An 18,410-nucleotide genomic window follows, 5' to 3' on the forward strand; every position below is an offset into this window, starting at 1 on the left:
GTGTTGTGGTAAGCATGATATATTTTTTCAGGATTCTTTGATGAATAGAAAGCATATGTATATTTTTTTTTAAATAGAAGTATTAATTACTATATAAAAGAAAGAAAAAATCTTACTCACTCCAAACTTTCAAACGGTTGTGTCTCTGTTATAATGTAAATGTTAACAAGCTCTACTATAAAATACATTTTAAGACATAATAGTTCATTTTAAAAGTGTCATTTACCTGCAGGCACTCGATGGGCCTCATCCTGAAAACCTCTGGCTCCCTCTTTAGCTTCCAGGGGTATTTGTGGCTCAGCGGCTTCGTCTTCTGTAGTCTCAGAGTCTAACACATAGAAATAAGACATTAAGTCAAAAAACCCAACACCTGTAATGATAACAGATAGCAAACTAGGAAAATAAAATCATACTATGTAAACACTTTTTCCTTTCTTGAGGAAAAGTGTGTCACAAAGCAGGATTTGGGTTGCCACATAGTGATAAGTGAAATGAATAAATAGAAATGGTGTTTGAAATGGGAGCTTGGAGGGGAAAGAGAGGATGAACCACTGCAGTGAGCCCAAAGATGAAAACAAACATTACCATAACTTTGCTTCCGACAGGAGCGGAAAACTTCGCTTCCATAGTGGCAGAGGAGAGAAGCAGACAAGACATCACCGTTACTATAGAGACGAATCCCATCCCAGAAAACAGATAACACAGCAACAAACTGCTGAATGGACACATTTGCACAGTTTTGCTGGTCCTGGTTGACTAGTACTTGCTGCACAACATCACTGCCATCTGCTTTTGCTTTGTTTTCTGCGTTTAGACGAATATATCCTGAACTTCCATTGGGCAAACAATGGCAAGAGCTGGTGAGGATGGTCAAACAGGCCAATCAAAATGGAAAATGACTTACTTAAAGGCTTAGTTAGCTACAGATAAAGTCTCTGTACATTAAATGAAATTTAATTTAATTTTTAATTAGGCAGGATCTTTTTTATTTGCACATCAAACCCTGTGGGCTCTGTTCTGCTGGTACAAATTTGTAAAAAGAGCAGCAAGTTCTTGAATATTGTTAATCAAATATTTCTCATCTCGGACGAGATAAGGACTGAGCTTTTAAATGTATATTTTTCAACCATTTGTGTATAATATGTTGTTAAACCAGTTAATTTTAATGAAATTATCATCCTTTTTAAATGAGATCAAGGCTAATTTAGTTACCCAGATGGTACTGCGGTAAATAATCTGCTGTGTATTTCTAACGATTAATGATTATCAGAAACAACATTTTAATCCATGAGGTGCACATATAATAAAAAGAAACTAATATGAATTCCCATGAATGGAAATCTTCAATGGAGAGCATAATAAAGAGAGTAATCCACATTAATTCTGCCTGTCTAATTAATTATTTAAGGCATAGTTTCAATTTAAAGAGCTTTTATAGGGATCCACATCTAAAATCTCATCACATCAGTGCAAAAGTGTCAGCAGTTCGTATAAATTGCTTCAATGCTAAGCACTGCTAAGCTTTTTGCATTATTGATGCTGAGATCATAGTGCCTTTGTACATTGTTAGGCTCCTCTTTATCAGAGCGGGCAGATAGACAATTCCAGAAAATCTGTCTAGCATGACTTCTCAAACCCAAGCACACAGACACAACACTAACACTGACTGACACTTATCTTCAATAATAGAGGAAATAATAATCAAAAACACAATGGTTTATTACAAATCACAATAGGAACACAATTCAACAACACTAACAATTCATAAAAAAAGATACACAGTCAGTGTATTTAAAACTGAGGATGCATTACATAGAATAGATCCTGCTGCATTGAGGAGATGTATTTCAGAGTGTGCAGATTGATATAATGCAGGCTACTAAATTATTTTATAATTATCAGACATGAATATAAATGATATCCCCATTAGCAGTCATTTATAATAAACGCTTCTCAGAGGTAATGGGAGCAGTGCAGCAGCGGAGGTACTTTATGCACAATTTAGGGCACACAATTTAGATCATATTTGTCTGAACTGAACACTTCCTCTGATGTAGGCCCTCTAGGTGTCTCTGATGAGGTTATGGAAGGCCTTGATTCAGAGATTGATTAGTAACATATTCAGAGGGATATTAGATGACTTTTTGGGCTTGCCTCAGAATATCAAGTGATAGAAATCCTAAATCTTAATGATTTATCATTAATCTCCAGATGCTACAGAGGCTTAGACTTTGTTTTGGCACACATTTGTGTGATACTTCAAAGTTAGAAACACATTTTGGAAGTTGGCAAGTTGCATATGGCACTGCTGAACATAAATAAAGATGAGCACAGTTTTCTGTCTTGTGTTGGCTGTTTACATATTTCATCCTGAAACAAGAAGTCTGGGCGAGATATCAAGGAGCTAACTAAACACAGAAAACAAAACATAAACAACTTTGAATTGAATTGAGTTAACAAACACGATGGAAAAACGCAATTCATATTTTAAGCTTTCCAAAGCTGTGTTCAAAGTTACTGGGGGGTAAAAAGTTTTAAAAGCTTTGAAGTTTGATAAATGTATGTTTTTGATATGCCATCCATATATATTTTTTTTTAATAAATTAACTTTTGTGGACCAGGGTGTAAGTCTACTTAATTTCCTAGAATGCATTACCTATGTTGAAATCAGTGTTGTTATTTTTAACTAAAATTAAAATTAATTTATTAAAAATAATTTTCCTTAACTGAAATAAAATAAATACGAAATGATAAACTTAAACTTAAAAAAAAAAAAAAAAAAAAGATGAAAATGAGAAATGTTGATTTGGCAACTAAATGACAAAAAGTACTAATTACTGAAGTACAAACTTCTAAAACTTAAATATAAGTAGAGCTAAATAGAAACATAGCACAAAAATACTACAACTGAATTCACATGAAAACTGAAAATATAAAAATAAAAGCTGATTTAAAATATTTATAAATATTCTGAAACGATATAAATAATATTAAACACTGGTTGAAATTCTTCAAATTCAGTAAAGTCCTCTTCGTGTCATTACAATTATCGCCAGTTCAATTCAAACTCACTCTCGTGACTTCAATTCTTCAATTTTTAATTTTCCCCATGACTGCTAGCAGATGGATATTGCAAGATTAGCAGCATTCGCTTTCAAATTGTAAAGGGAAAAATCAAAGCATCCTCGATTTTAAACAAAGACTAGACATTAGATGACTGACAGACTGAAGAGTTATCGTAAAATCTCTCTTGTAATAACCTGTTATCTATAAAGCCAAACACACCATGAGTGAACCGCCCAAAAGTTCGGTTAGAGTGTCCGGTTTTCTGGAAAGAGAAAGAGAGAAGAGGTATGTTAGTAGTTGCAGAGAATGCTTCAAAATGTATGATTATGACTTCAAATGAGCAAGACAAACAAGCATTTCAACCGGTAGATCAGCAGATCTCCCCAAAGCAGACTAACAAGAGCTCTTGTGAAATGAGAACAGAGATGTAGCGATGGCTACCACTTGTGCCACTCGTCAGTCTTCAAAAAATCATGTCTGTCTTTGCTCTGCTAACCTAGATTTAAAATCTTATGTAGGGCATTTGGTGACTGAGAGGCTAACAAAATTGAGCTAGTTTCTTTTGCCAATCCCTGTGTTGGTGTACCCGCATGTCACCTTGGATTAAATGCATCTGCTAAATGACAAGTATGAAAGCTTCCAGTACAGACTACGGAATGGTTGATCTTATTCCGTTACAAGCTGCTATTCCCAGTTTTCAAGCAACATACTGTAAGGCATGTAATTTCTTTGTCCATTTCTAAACAAATTCATCTTGTTTAGTGGGAAATGCGATTCTCAGCCTCCCAGTATAGCTTCTTATCCACCTGTATTCAATTTTCACAATGGATGAATGTAAACTGAAGCAACAGCGAGGATGCATAAGGCAGCGGCTGTCTGTCACTCCCAATCCATTAGTTACAGGGAGAAATGAATCCTAATGGCTGAGGCACCAGTAATTTCAAACCCTTCTTCTCTGAATCTGCTCCCTAACCACATTAGCTAAGGACGGCGGCCATCCGTTTCAGAGACTATGCCTGGAGGTTTGCAGGGCTGGTGAAGGGGAAAGGCAAATAAAAGTGGATGAACTTTTAGAGGAATTACAAGTCGGCCATTTGAATTCATTTGCTTAAGCTCAAGCTCTTTCTGCTTGTTGTAAAGAAAACATTTACAGGGCATTAAAACATCTGAATAATACATAGGCCAAGAAGGATTCACGTGCATGCGATGCAGGTTAATTCGTCATTAGCCTCCATGTTTGGCATCTTAATGGACGAAAAAGCCGGTTCCACTTCACCGCACAAGTGCTGCCATGCATTATGCAAAAGATGTGAATTCTTCTATTGCCTTGTTTAGTCCAAACTAACAAGACAGCCACCACAAATGCATTTTATGGTCAGTCCACACATAAAGACGGCTATTGACAAAGCCTACGCATACTTGAGTTGCTACAAGTACCATTAGCATTTATTTACATCTGTTTCTTGGCAGGAACTGTGTTAAAGAAAGTGTACATTTCTTACTTTATGTAACATTAGTATATGCGCCTTACATAAGTAATAATTCAACTAGATTTATTTGAACAAAAGCTAAATTGGAAAAAGAGTTTTTCCCTCCCATTTAATGTCCACTAGACAAATATTATGCATCCAATCACTTTGAAAACTAACAATTCACCATAAAACCATTTATTCTCAACTGCTAACCCAAAAGGGACTATGGATGATAATTAGCCAGTGCATTTTACATATTGTATGTATTATTAATGTGCATTGTCCCTGATCAAATAAATAAAAAATGAAATGAAATATGATCAGTAATAATAGGGATGCTTGCTTTTTCCAAACACCACTAATTACAGCAAAATCAATGAATCCACATAACAATCGATTCCCCAATCTATACTTTAAATGGTAAATGAACTAAGAGCAGACTTGGAGGTTGACATAATGTTTAAGCTTTGGTTCCTCGTCCCATGATAAATCTGAAAGCTGCTAGTAACAGAGGGCCCTTCAAGCTTCAATTACATTTTCAAAACTGACACTTATCCAAAATGACCTGCCAAATGCACACTCGCTCCTTTGATTGTGAGCAAGCCACCAGGGGAGGATCTTCAGCCAACCATCTGTGCTGTGAAGAGCTGAGCGACGCTCATCTCACTGGATCAAGCAGAAGTAAACACGGACTCAAGAACTTGTCGTTTGACATTCAGTGACTACATTGTATGACAACATCAAGAGTGCCTACAAAAAAACAAAAAAAAGACAGGGCTCCACAACTAATTATTTTTTATGATAGTCTAATCCAATTACAATTATTCTAATCAAATCCGAGTCCTCTAGTCCATAGCTATATGGTAACAAAGATAAAATGAAATGGAATATCCATATCCCTAACAGGTACATAATATACAACATAGTTGGTAAAACAAAATGAATATCGCTAATTAGCTTTATATTTTTAGAGCTAAATTTGCACATTTTCAAAAATGCTTGGTTGTGTTCTTTCCCCAGTGCATTGCTATGTGATTACTAAGATCTGAAATATTTAAGTGGTTGCTGGGGTCTTCTGGATGGTTGTTAGGGTGTTCTAGATATCCTATAATGATCCTGCCTTCTAAGATACCTTTTTTGGACAAAATTGTATGTATCCTTCATTGTGAAAGCAATGAATGCATTATAAGATCAATTGTAAAGCAGAAATTCAGAACAGAACAATTTTGACAAAAACGGTTAAATCTATCCCTAAATGCATTACAATAAGTTCAATTTACAAAAAAAAATGGTGGATAATGCCAATTATAAATAAAAATGTCATTCAATATTGAATAATATTCACAATAAAATACTTAAATCCATTAAAATTTAACATTTTACCTAATATTTGTGTGTGCATCGCTAGCTTAGCAATATGCTAACGTCAAACTCTTTTGAAACTTTCTGAGTAGGCAGCACAATAGTTTTAGGAAAGGGCTATAAAATGTTTAAAAATATGATACAGTCATTAGTTGGCACCAAAACAACATCAGCAGCATGAAACAAAGCTGCTTTTGTTGTCTTTTTCTAGCCACTCTAATTCTTCAGACAAAAACTTCTGAGCCCCGTTGGTCAGCACCTTGGAGAGCTCAAATTATTTTTCTTGTCAGCCCACACCACAGGCATTCATACTGGACGAATCAAACAACTCTAGGCAACAGCTCTGGCCGTTTTGATGCATCATTTTTACCTTCTTGGTCGCCAGGTAATTTATATTTTGCCAGGTTAGGCTCAGACTGAAGTCTGATGAATGCTGCCAGGCACTATTTAATCTGGGTTATGGTATCTGCCTTCTGCTCTAACTCCACTCTTTCAGCCCTGAGCGAGTAGGCTATTTCAATCTCACCCGGTCTAACTTTTCATTACTCCTGCCAATGCAGCAAGTGAATCACTTCACACCTTAAGGAACACATCTCTCTCGGCTACCCATTGCGTTCCCCGATGCTTGTGAGTCAGCAGGGCAGGTTTAGAAAAAACAGTGGGAGCCCATGTAACTCACGGGCCCCTCTACACCGGTATATGGTCACTACATTGATATTACTCAAACATTCTGGCTAAAGATTTGTTCTAAAAAAACTCAAAACCATGTCACTATGCAATGTCATTAATATTAATCAAAGGTTTTACATTGATGGTCAATTGGTTGCAATTTACTAGGTCAGAAAATGTTTACCTTTTGTTTCTCACTGGGGCAGCACCATCAATGGGACACATTTGTGCCTTATCTACCTATAAAAATGCATACTAGTACCTTAAGTGAATATTTAAGGTAGTATTTAGTACTGAAGTAGTATTTAGGAGTAAATCCGATAAAAATTTATAGGTTTGAGGGTACTACCCTTGTTAGACAAAAGGTACAATTTTTGCACACTTTTTCTTCCAATGTATGTTTTACATTGTGCAATGCATTTCAAGAGAGCTCTTTAGGAAATGCGTGATTAACTGTGCCTCGTTGTGCAGAATTTTCAATTTCAAGTAGAATTTAAGACTCAAATTTTAAGATTAAAGAGTGTTCAGGAAAATAACTCAGCAATTGTTCTTCTTTCTCACATTTGTATACTAAATTATGATTAATCTTGTCTTCCTTGCATATATTTAATAAATTATAGTCACTGCACAAAGATGATGGCTGCATTTGAAACCAAACGCAACTGCCTTGCTGTCTCTCCAATCAGTCAGCTAATTTACAGACAGCATTTTTATATGAAGGCACCTTTTAAGGAAACTTATTTCAGACAGGCTTTCAAACCATAATGTCATGTTTAATGGTCCAGAACAAATTCAAATGGACTTTAGAATCCAAGCCAATATTGAAGTGACTAAAGTGTTTATTTCTCAATAGAAATTAAATCATAAGTTGATAAATTAGCATTCCTCACACCACCAGACACCATTTTTATTCTTTCCACCAAGCAAACATGCATAGGATTGTGAGATCCCAGATAGTAAAGGAGTCATCTATGATTCTATCACAAAAACTCTTGGTAAACAAGATTATGCAAAGTCTGTTCTGAGACACCTTTAAATACTGCAGAATACTGGCTGCAAAACAAAACTTTTCAGGTTTTGGACATGACAGACAAGCTGTGTTGAGTGTGATAACCACGGCACTGATGCAATCTCATTTACAAAAAAACTAAATCTTCTTTTGCTGCCTTGCAAGCACTGGTATATCAGTTAGGACATGTGAATCTAGTTACCTTTAGCAGCAGCAAAGGGATACGCTGTCTCCCTAAAACACATCAAATGGGGGGATGAAATAATTACATATTATTCACACGAAAGGATAGAAAATGAAACTACTATTTAACCTACATCTGAAACTATGACTCAGCCACCTGTTCGGTATCCGTCTGGTCTCTAAGCTAAATCTCTGCCCCATCCACCCGCCTGTCTCCGTCTGCCGACTAAGATCCAATTATCTTTTTCTTTCACCCATCCCCCTCTCCTCTCCTTCACACCCACTTTTCCTTTCATCTTCACAAGGATTCAGCCTGAAAGAAAGAGGTAAGAGCTTGTCCTGCTCTCACCTGTAAAATGTCACAATGACATATTGTCAAAAGAAGGACACTCTCATGCATTTACAGCCAATAGCGAAGCAGTGGTGTGCAGATTGTTCATTTTCACTTTATGTGTCATCCAGGGAGGGGATGGTTCGCATTTTGACCTGACAGCCTATATATAGATAAATCATCATTAGTGTCATTAGTAGTGTTAGCCAAGCCAAAATATTACAATTTGCCATTTAAAGGGATAATTTGTCCTAAAAAATCATGATTTCTGTCACCATCTATTCTAAATCAGTATGCATTTCTTTTTCTACAGAATACAAAAATATTTTGACTTTCAATGTATGCAGGCATAAAGTATGCAAAATAACATATCAAAATATCTTATTTTGTGTTCCACAGAAGAATGAATGCATTCAGGTTTTGGTACAACCAAAATATCAAGGAACTTGTGATCTCTTTTGTCTTGAACCAGTAAGTATCCCCCTAGCAACCCACTAAAAACACCTTAGCAACCACACAGCAATGTCTTGGCAGTGGAATTTCAACAGGCATCTAGTTTTGGAGTGCAATAACAGCCTGTTGACGTGATGCTGTTTGGTTGCAGTATGTATTGAATGTAGTGAAAAAAAGACTACAAATGTAATCATTTTAGCTGATGGTCTTGATGTAAAAATCTTCCTGTTAATGCGCTAAAGTGTGAGGTCGTCAAATTTACAATCCAACAGATCCCTAGAAATATGCATCAGGGAAAAATGGGTTGCTGCTACAAGCATTTCTGTTTTATTGCACTTGGACAAGAAAACAACCTACATGCTGACTTGCCATATGTCTTCTGTATAGTGGTGCAAAATCTAACAATACCAGTCCCATATCCAATGCAGGTTTCAAAATTAAACTTTGCTGTGATAAACAATCTTGGATTTCCTATCCCTTGAGAAGGACCGCTTAAGAGGCGACAGCAAAGCACCCAAGGGGCTGTCACCTTTGTCTCTGTGGAATCCTAGCGTAACCCAGAACGCATCAGAATAAGATGGGGTTCAATGAGCCATGAACATTCACCTATTCAGCTGTAATCATCCTCACGCAATTAGCCAGATGGGTGCCGTTTGTTTACAAGAAAAGGGTGGGGCACAGGAGTGCAAACGAGTGCTGACAGCCCTAAAGGAGGGAACTGGGTCAAGCCTCCCTCAGACAGAGCTCACTGAATGACAAAAACCCAAACATATGGGTCAAACTCAAAACTCCCAGTCAGTTATGAGTCAACATGCAAGGCAAGAAAAATAAGGCATGCAAGGACTCACCTGAAAGCGTTTCTTGGACCAGATTTTCTTCATGGCTTGGAGTAATCCTGGTCTTTTGTTGCGTTTAACCGAGGTGGGAGTGATGTTTTCTGGGAGCTGGGGATTCACGGTCAGACCCGGTGGTGACCTGATTGTATCGGTAGCATGATCTGAATCCAGCTTGGACTGCTGAAAGCGCCACTTGAGAAAGGAAACGTACCCGACTGGTTGGCAATTCACCTGCTGTAATTTCTCTGAGAGCAAAACTTCTCTCCCAACAACTTGATTTTTCTGAGCATACTCCCTAAAAACTCAATTCTGTATTATAAAGTTGTTCCGCTGCAGATATTGCGCTGTTGTTCTTTCAGTTTAGGCAGCCGCTCAAACTAACACCAGAAAAAGCGTTCGAGAAAAAAGAACCTAGTAGACGGCACCTCCTCAGTGCTTCAAGATTCCCAGAGGCAAATAACCAGAGCCGGCTCTAAACCATCGCTTGAGAGTTGACCAATAAGAGCGCAGAATAATAAACTCAACCAGCAGCAGCAAGCAAAGGATTTTGAGTGTGGAGAGGTAAGCAGAGAGAGAGCGAGCAAGAGCGAGAAAGGGAGAGAAACCACTACCCTGCACCGTTTCGGGGGAAGGGAGGGGAGAAAAACAAAAAAAGAGAGAGAGGAAGGGAAATTTGGACAGATTGAGTGAGAGAGATAGAATGAGTCAGTCCTACTGAGCCTTGCACTGAGGGATGCCAGTTGGCAAATCCGTTATCATGTCCCGTTTTGCTTTTTTCCCCCTTTTCTCCCCCTCACTTTCTTGTTCTGTTGTGCACCGAGGCTGAACGTGTCTCTCCTGCCCAGCAGCAGCAGCGGCACCAGCTCCAGTCGGGAGTCTCCTCACCCACTGCCTTCGTTTCATATTCAGGATCAATGCCCGTGACGTCAGAGCAGGCTCCAGTCGATGGTGCCTTTTTTGCAACCCACCAGCGGCACATTTTAAAAATTATTTTTGTCTCTTCGCCTTCTTAACCCCCAAGGTACAGGTGGGTGGTATGAACAAAATCTTTAAAAATCTATAGGTTTTATTTTTATTTTAAATAAAATGACTTTCAAATTTCGGTAACGTGACCACTTTTTAAACAATTTCAGTCGTGTTGCTAACTTATAAAACTCATAAACAATTTGGTTCACCAATTGAATCCTTCCCACCTAGAACCCCAAAGCAGTTCTTTTTCTTGTTAGTCACTTACACTTATCTATTTTAATTGATTAATAAAGAACTACAAACTTATAGCACCTTACACAGCAACTCAATCCTTATCTTGACTTGTTTGGGGAACGTCATGCTCTGTATTTGACATTACTCCATATTTCCACATGGCTGTGACCTGTAAACATTGTAAAGCAGTCCTTTCCATCTGACAGCTTCAGTAAAATATCTACCAAGGTATAAATGATACATCAACACACATTTGTACAGTTGCCTAGTATATCTTCATGCAGCAGAACTTTAACCCAAGATATCTACTCATTCCTCTCATTTCCATTTCCAATAGTTTAAACTAATTGATGCACTTAGGTTTATTAAAAGGTTTATTAAAATGTACATCCCTTGGACAGAAATCAAATATCTTTAATGAGAAGACCGAGGCAATCATGTGCAGCTTTAGATTTGCATAATGAAATCATAAATTATAGAGTCACACACCTGCGGTGTTAGCAAGGGGGTCTGGGAGACACATTGATTTTGAGCTCTTTAATTTCACGAGAGCACATGATCATACCGTTACAGAAGCAAAATGCAAGTCATACAACAAAAACACACTCGAAAACAGACTGTGAAACAGACTGTGGTCTATGTGACGTGGCCACTGAAATGGATTGCCATTTTTCATAGCCAAACTGCTCTCATTATACAGGCTGAGAGTTTTGAGAGAGCTAGACACCTGAAACATTCCCTTATTCATTCTCATTAGCGGTCACTGCTCGTGTTCATAATGACCCAGGTGGACGGTTGTTTTCCTTCATTCCTGTAGTGTTGTCCACACCTGAGTCCTTTTGCTCTAATGCATTGCATGTTAAGCCAGTATGCATATAATTATGCTGTACTGAAAAGGGTATCTGGTGCACAAAAGCACATATGAAATATATTTATAATGCACATATAACTGAAAAACAGCTTCATTGGTTCACAACCACTTTTATGATTATTAGTTTATTTGGTCAGCCTTGAAAAATATTACTCTTCCATTTAATCACAGTTAATATGAAGTCAAAATCTTATTTATATTCTCAAGGCACATTCCTTATCAGGACTGCCGCAAATTATTCCACATGTTTGTCTTGCTATTTCTCTCCAAACGTGCCTTGCCTCAATCTGATATCACAAATCCTTCTTATTTTGATTCCCGTTTATAACACAAAGCCCAGTCGGTCCAGCTGTACATGTTTTCCTCATTAAATATCCTGTTTCACTCAGGAATGCAGCAGATAACTAAAGTAATGGGTCAGAATTGGTGATGCTCAATATAAGATTTAATTTATCCGTATCTGTCTATATTGGATATTAAATTGTGCATATTCACTTCTCCTTATTTTAACATTTAGATTACCTACACCATCATTTAGTGCTAGCCTTTTTTTGCACAAAATAACAATGAGATTTTTTTATTATTATTCAGCAAGGATGCACTATAACAGCAAAGACATTTAAAATGTTTCAAAAGATTAAGCATCACAACTGTTTTCAACAACAATAAGAAAATCAGCTTTGCCATAACAGGAATAAATTACACTTTAAATTGTAATGCTGCATTTCTACCGTTTTTAAATTGTAATAATATTTTATAATATTATGGTTTTATTTATGGTTGATAGTGTATACTAATAAATTTGTAGCATTTCAAGTTAAATGATCATTTATGCTATTATAAAAGGAAATTAAATTACAATGAACAATAGTATATTTATAAACCAACATTAACCTAGATTAATAAATGCTGTAAAATAATGTTGCTCATAGTTAGTTGATACCTTATGCATTAATTAATACATGATACTCAATGCAATACCTAACATTAACAAAATGAACCTTAAAATCAAAGTTATGATCAGATCATCAGTATATCAGTATCAGCCAGAATTTGTCAAATTGGTGCATCCCTAGTTAGAATGCCATTTCATGTTGACTCAATCTGTGATTCAATCTGTTTTTCTCAGATGTGTGGTGCTTGTTCAATGATGTGAACAGCAGTGTTACAAACTAGACTGCCAATTGACCTAGTCTCATTCTAAACACATTTTCTGTGTGTCTTTCTTCTATCTCTCTCTTCAGCCCTTTCTCATTCTCTCTGACAGACAGTGGTCAATATCTGAGGGACCAGTACAGCGCTCTCTTTTGCCTGTTTCATGGATCCCATCGATCGGTCTTAAGAACAATTATAAGGCTCGGCTCTATTCCACCAGGTGTCACAAAGCTGTCACACACATCTGTGTTGTTTTCACCTGTAAAACTCCCAAAAACCTCACTAACACTAGCCGACACGTTGAATCATGGTGCGTGAAACCAATGTTTCTGATTTAGGTTACTAGTAGAGGGGTCAGACACAGCTCTAGGATGAGTTGGATTAAACTGCTTGCACTCATTTACAAGACTAAAAACAATAATCTTTAGCTTTGTACACATATATACTATTTACACACACACACACACACACATATATATATATATATCTTTTTTTATTTTTCACACTTTATTTTAAGGTCCAATTTCCACCATAAACTAACTATTACTTTTTTGAAAAACTCCTAATTGCTGCTTATTAATAGTTAGTAAGGTAGGTGTTAAGTTTAGGTATTGAGTAGGATTAGGGATGTAGAATATGGTCATGCAGAACATGTGCTTTATAAATATTAATACACAGCCAATATGCTATAGTAATATGCATGCTTATAAGCAACAAGTTAATAGTGAGAATTGGTCTATAAATTCAGTTTCAGTTTCAGATTTATTCCAGGAATACATGGCCTCTCGGCCTATAGTTCCACAAAATCATAATGACATGGCAGATAATCTTTTCTTCATTCCATGATATATATCTACACAATGCCAATCTCCATGCATACCCCGACACATCAATACAAACATCACCAACAAGAACAAGATCACCAAAGTATTTCTTATGCAAATCCTCATACAAGGAGCAATCATACAAAAAATGCTTCTCATCTTCTATCACAGAAATATTTGATGTTAACTTATTTGATAATAACTACAGACTCTCTTTGCCATTGGTGTATTACATCTGCCTGTTTCTATAGCAAGATGATGACTTGAACATCTAAAAAGGAACAATGATTGTACCAGTTGCATGTTATACACAGACGCAATGTAGCTCTCTTGTATCAAAGACGACTTGCATTGGGAATATATATTTAACTTATTATTTTCCAAAACTGATGTGTACCATGCCTCATGTGCTTTTTCTTTCGGTCGTTAAATTAAAATGTTACCAAAATACTTTTATTCAGCAAGGATGCATTACACTGATCAGAAGTGACAGTACAATATTTATTACGTTACAAAAGATTTTATTTTCAAATAAATGTTCTTTTCAACTTTCTATTTCTTGGAAGCTTGTTTATTAGAATTTTTTTCCCACCATGTTTTCAACACGGAATAATTTTTAAAAAACAACAAAAAAAAGGTAATTGTGAATCTGAATCTTTCACAATTTGGACTTTTTCTTGAAATTCTGAGAACAAATTCAGAATTGCAAGACGTTAAATGGCAAGTTTACATCTCAAATTGCAAGGAAGAAGTCAGAATTGTGAGATAAAAAGTCAATGCTACTTTTTAATATTTTATTCTGTGGTGAAAATGGGCTTCCAAACTATTCAAGGGTTTTTATATATATATATATATATATATATAAACAAACAAACATATTTTATAATAAGAAATGTTTCTTGAGCACCAAATCAACATACTAACATGAGTATCATGTGACAACTGAAGACTGATGTAATGGCTGCTGAAAATTCAGCTTTGCCATCACATGAATTACATTTTAAAACAAATTAAAAAAAGAAAGCAGTTATTTTAAAATTGAATAACAATATTACTGTTTTAACTGCATTTTTGATCAAACATTGTACCCCACAGTAAAAGTCAGACAAAGACAAAGCCTCACATAATTAGCTTGAAATCACTGCTTTGTTGAGGATCCCTTGAATAAACACTGACACTGAACAAGAGAAATGTTGTGTGATCATATCTAATTCCAATTATTTTTTTCCCATGATGACTCATTTTAGCACGTTCAAAGAACAGCCACTCTGAGTATCAGACAGGCTGTCTTGCAAACTCTTCACTCATAGCTGCAAATGCCCAGCGGGCAGTGAAATAATGGCTTCCTATCTTAATGTGAATGGCACACTATACAGTGTCAATGTGAGAGTTATGTGAAAGTGATTAAAGCAAGCAGTGAGTCGTCTTCCAGGAGTCAGTCCCTCCAGTAAGGGCCCAAGTTCCCACTGCACATCCACTGCAAACTCTTCATGCTTAGATCAGCAGGGCCTCCTATTCCCCTCTCCCTGGGGAAGCATCTAATGAAATGTGCAGCAATTCCAGAAGCCCTACAAGCACAGTGTAATAACCAAAACGACTCTATTTAACAAGAACAAGTCACATAAATCACAGGGCATGGGCACTTCTGCAGCACATTTATGTATAAGCTTGTAATGGGACTCGTGCAAAGGAAGTTCAGGCTGAATAAAATAAAAAAGTCATTATTTACTCATCTTTGTTCTGTAAAACAAAATGAATTGATTAAGAAGCATCTGTGTTCATTCAGTTGAATGGATAAAACAAAGGCCCTGACATTCTTCCTAACATCTCCTTTTGTGTTTCAGAGAAGAAAGAAAATAATTCCAGGGTTGGAACAACTTGAGGGTAAGTAAATGAAGACAAACTTTCTCTTTTAACCTGGTCCTCACCCCAGCTTGTCTAATGGAAGATGTGGCCAGACACCATCAATGTCTTCAATGGTGCTTCAGACAGCAGTAGTTTATTCATTCCATACACACACGATCTGCAGATAAACAGCCTTCTGTCTCTCTGAACATTCATTTGCAACAAGCCAGGCAGCAGGAAGAGTCCAAATGTTACTGGGCTGGGATAACAATAAAAAAGGCTTTAGAGGAAACCAGTCAGAGACAAGCCATGAACTGGTTTGTTTCTTACAACATGAAAGAAAGGAAAAATGCTGTGATGCCTCACAAAAAAAGTACTGTGGCAATACCATGATATCAGATGTATATGGTACTCTGATATATAGGCTACCATGGTACTGAAAGACTATATTTATACACAACCATTCAAAAATTTGGAATCAATACATTTAATTTTATTTATTTTTTGACAAGACTGCATTTATTTGATCAAAATAGACCGTAAATCACTAATGTGAAATAGTACTAAAATTTAAAATGACTATTGTCTATTTAAATATATTTTAAAATGTAATTTACTCCTGCGATGACAAAGCTGAATTTTCAGCAACCATTACTCCAGGCTTCAGTGTCACATGATCCTTCAGAAATTATTCTAACTTGCTAAAATTTAGTATGATTATCAATGTTGAAAACAGTTGTGCTGCTTATTTCTGTGGAAACTGAGATACATTTTTATCAGGATTATTTGATGAATTAAAATTCCATAGGGACAGCAATTACTAAAATAGTAATAACCATATTTTTTCCCAAAATTGTCATTTTGGTCAAATTAAAACATCTTATTGAAAAATATTAATCTCTTTAAAAAGAAGTCTTACTGATCCCAGCTAAGTAAGTATTTTAAGTAGTGCATACAATAGCATTTAACAGGTTTGTGCAAATTTCTGAATTCTGAATCTCAACGCTGAAATTGAAAAGGCATTCTCAACAGTTTTAAATCAATCATGCATAACCCTGGTATTTAGATGGGATTTTAATATGCTTCAGCTTTACCATAATACTATGCTCAAGTTGGCCTTATTAAGGTCAAATTAAAATAAATCATTTAAAAATTATTCAAATAAAATATTTAAAAGTGCTGTAAGCAGTTTCAACCATTTTGCTAACTTCAAAAAGAAAAACAACAAAGTGATGATAACTAAGGTGACAACCTCAAATCATTTTCCTTATTGACATCCCAGATTCCTCTCATTTTTAAAATTCTGAACTGCACATTATTGGTGTGATAATGCAATGCTACCATTTTGTAAACGATGTGAGATTTGTGGGGGGCATCACTTGTGGGCATCGATGCTTACACTGACAAATCTCTCAAACGGACAACGTAATAAAGCACTATGAAGACAAAAATCCTGTTCTCCACTGCAGAATGGCAGCAAACCAGAGCAGATGGTTCTCCCTCAGTCTGCTGGTGCCTCGCAGACACTGCAAAAAAATGATGGAAGCAAATCTGGCTTAATCATCCTTTACAGTAACTGAAGCTGGGAGGTTAATGGGCTGAGTGCAGAGGAAATGGTGGGATGATTGTGGATGGTTTTCCTTTACAATAAGCACCCCAAGTCCATAGTCATCTTGGATGATGCTCGGGCAGTTGCTCTAAAGTACCAATACTGTAAAAAGTAATGAGTTGACTTAACTTAAAAAAAAATTGAGGAAACTATTAAGTAAATAATAATAAAAAAAAAGTTAAGTGAACTTGACAATTCACTTAACTTATTTTTAAAAATTATTATTTACTTAATAATTTTAAGGCAACGGGTTTCCTTCAATGTAAAAAAGGGATAAGTTGACTTAACTTTAAAAAAAAATTGAGGAAACCCATTGCCTTAAAATTATTAAGTAAATTATAATTTAAAAAAAAAAGTTAAGTGAACTTGACAATTCACTTAACTTATTTTTTTTAATTATCATTTACTTAAAAAATTCCTTAAAAGTTTCCTAATTTTTTAAGTCAACTCAACTTATCACTTTTTACAGTGCACAACCAGCATGGAAAATGACCTATCTGACACAGCTGCCAATGCTGATTAACTGAAAAAATACTGGCCATGACACTAAACTTCACACTTTTTTATAAGCAAATAATGCATGTAAATATGCCAACAGCATGTAGCTGTTTTTTCTGCACCTGTTCCAACACTCCGTGATTTTGTTCCACCTATTTCTGTTTTGGTGATTTAGTGCATGTAATATTCGTGTCACCACATAGGGCTCAGGAGGAAAGAAAAATAACTTCCTAGGCATCCTAGATGATAAAATTTCCACTGAGGTAAAGTTGTTAGAAGACCCAACCGTTGTGCCAGATGTTTTCATCAGCACATGATTTGATTCGCTCATGTCGCTTATATCAGCTAGGGACAAATGTTCTCACAATTTGACTTAAACCATCAACTGCTGCAGTTCCTAATAAAGTTACCAGCCAACCAGCAAATACCTCTGTTCTATTTACTGTCCATATCTAATTTTTACTCACATTTGGTGTTTAGAGTGGGTTAATTTTGGAACCTGGACACAAGTACAGACTGATATGTGATATTTCTACTTGAGCCCTAGAAGAAAACAGCAAGGGCATCCAAGAAATCAAAAAGAAATCAAGAGCGAGTAAACAACTCGTGCAAATAACCAGATAATAAAATGGATACCATATAAATATGCAACCAAGCATACAATCATGCCTTAACAGCAAAAAAATAAATAAACTTTTAAAATGTGGGGAAGAAAAGAAATTTGATTACACTTTATTTTAAGGTGTCCTTGTTATAGTGCAAGTATACATTTAAGTAAAATTAATCAACTACATGTACTTACTATATGGTTAGGATGAGGGTTTGGTTTAGTTGCATGTAATTATGCATAATTTATTGTTATAATTACTATAGTAAGTACATGCAAAATGTGTACAAGTACACCATAAAAAACAAAGTGTCACCAGAAATTCTGGATATATTTTGTTGACTTTAAAAGCCTTGTGTCCAATCAAACACTCTGGTATTTTAGTGCACGTTCATCCATCACTCAGTACTAGCTAGC

General features: G+C 36.0%; 1 protein-coding gene across 7 annotated transcripts in view; it reads right to left on the reverse strand.

Moving 5' to 3' along the window:
* The window catches only part of spegb (striated muscle enriched protein kinase b), a 79,929-nt gene that overhangs the window by 44,312 nt on the left and 17,207 nt on the right, over positions 1 to 18,410 (reverse strand). For 3 of the 7 annotated variants that reach the window (XM_058788180.1, XM_058788182.1, XM_058788184.1), the window contains one exon: positions 227 to 328. In XM_058788180.1, coding sequence (XP_058644163.1) covers positions 227 to 328 — 102 coding nt within the window. Of the gene's footprint in view, positions 1 to 226; positions 329 to 585; positions 616 to 3,260; positions 3,329 to 9,393; positions 10,325 to 18,410 lie in introns of those variants that run through there. The other 4 variants (XM_058788183.1, XM_058788186.1, XM_058788181.1 and 1 more) reach the window with 3 other exon arrangements.

The sequence above is a fragment of the Onychostoma macrolepis genome, chromosome 09, assembly GCF_012432095.1.
Source record: "Onychostoma macrolepis isolate SWU-2019 chromosome 09, ASM1243209v1, whole genome shotgun sequence".
In the NCBI taxonomy this organism is placed as follows: domain Eukaryota; kingdom Metazoa; phylum Chordata; class Actinopteri; order Cypriniformes; family Cyprinidae; genus Onychostoma; species Onychostoma macrolepis.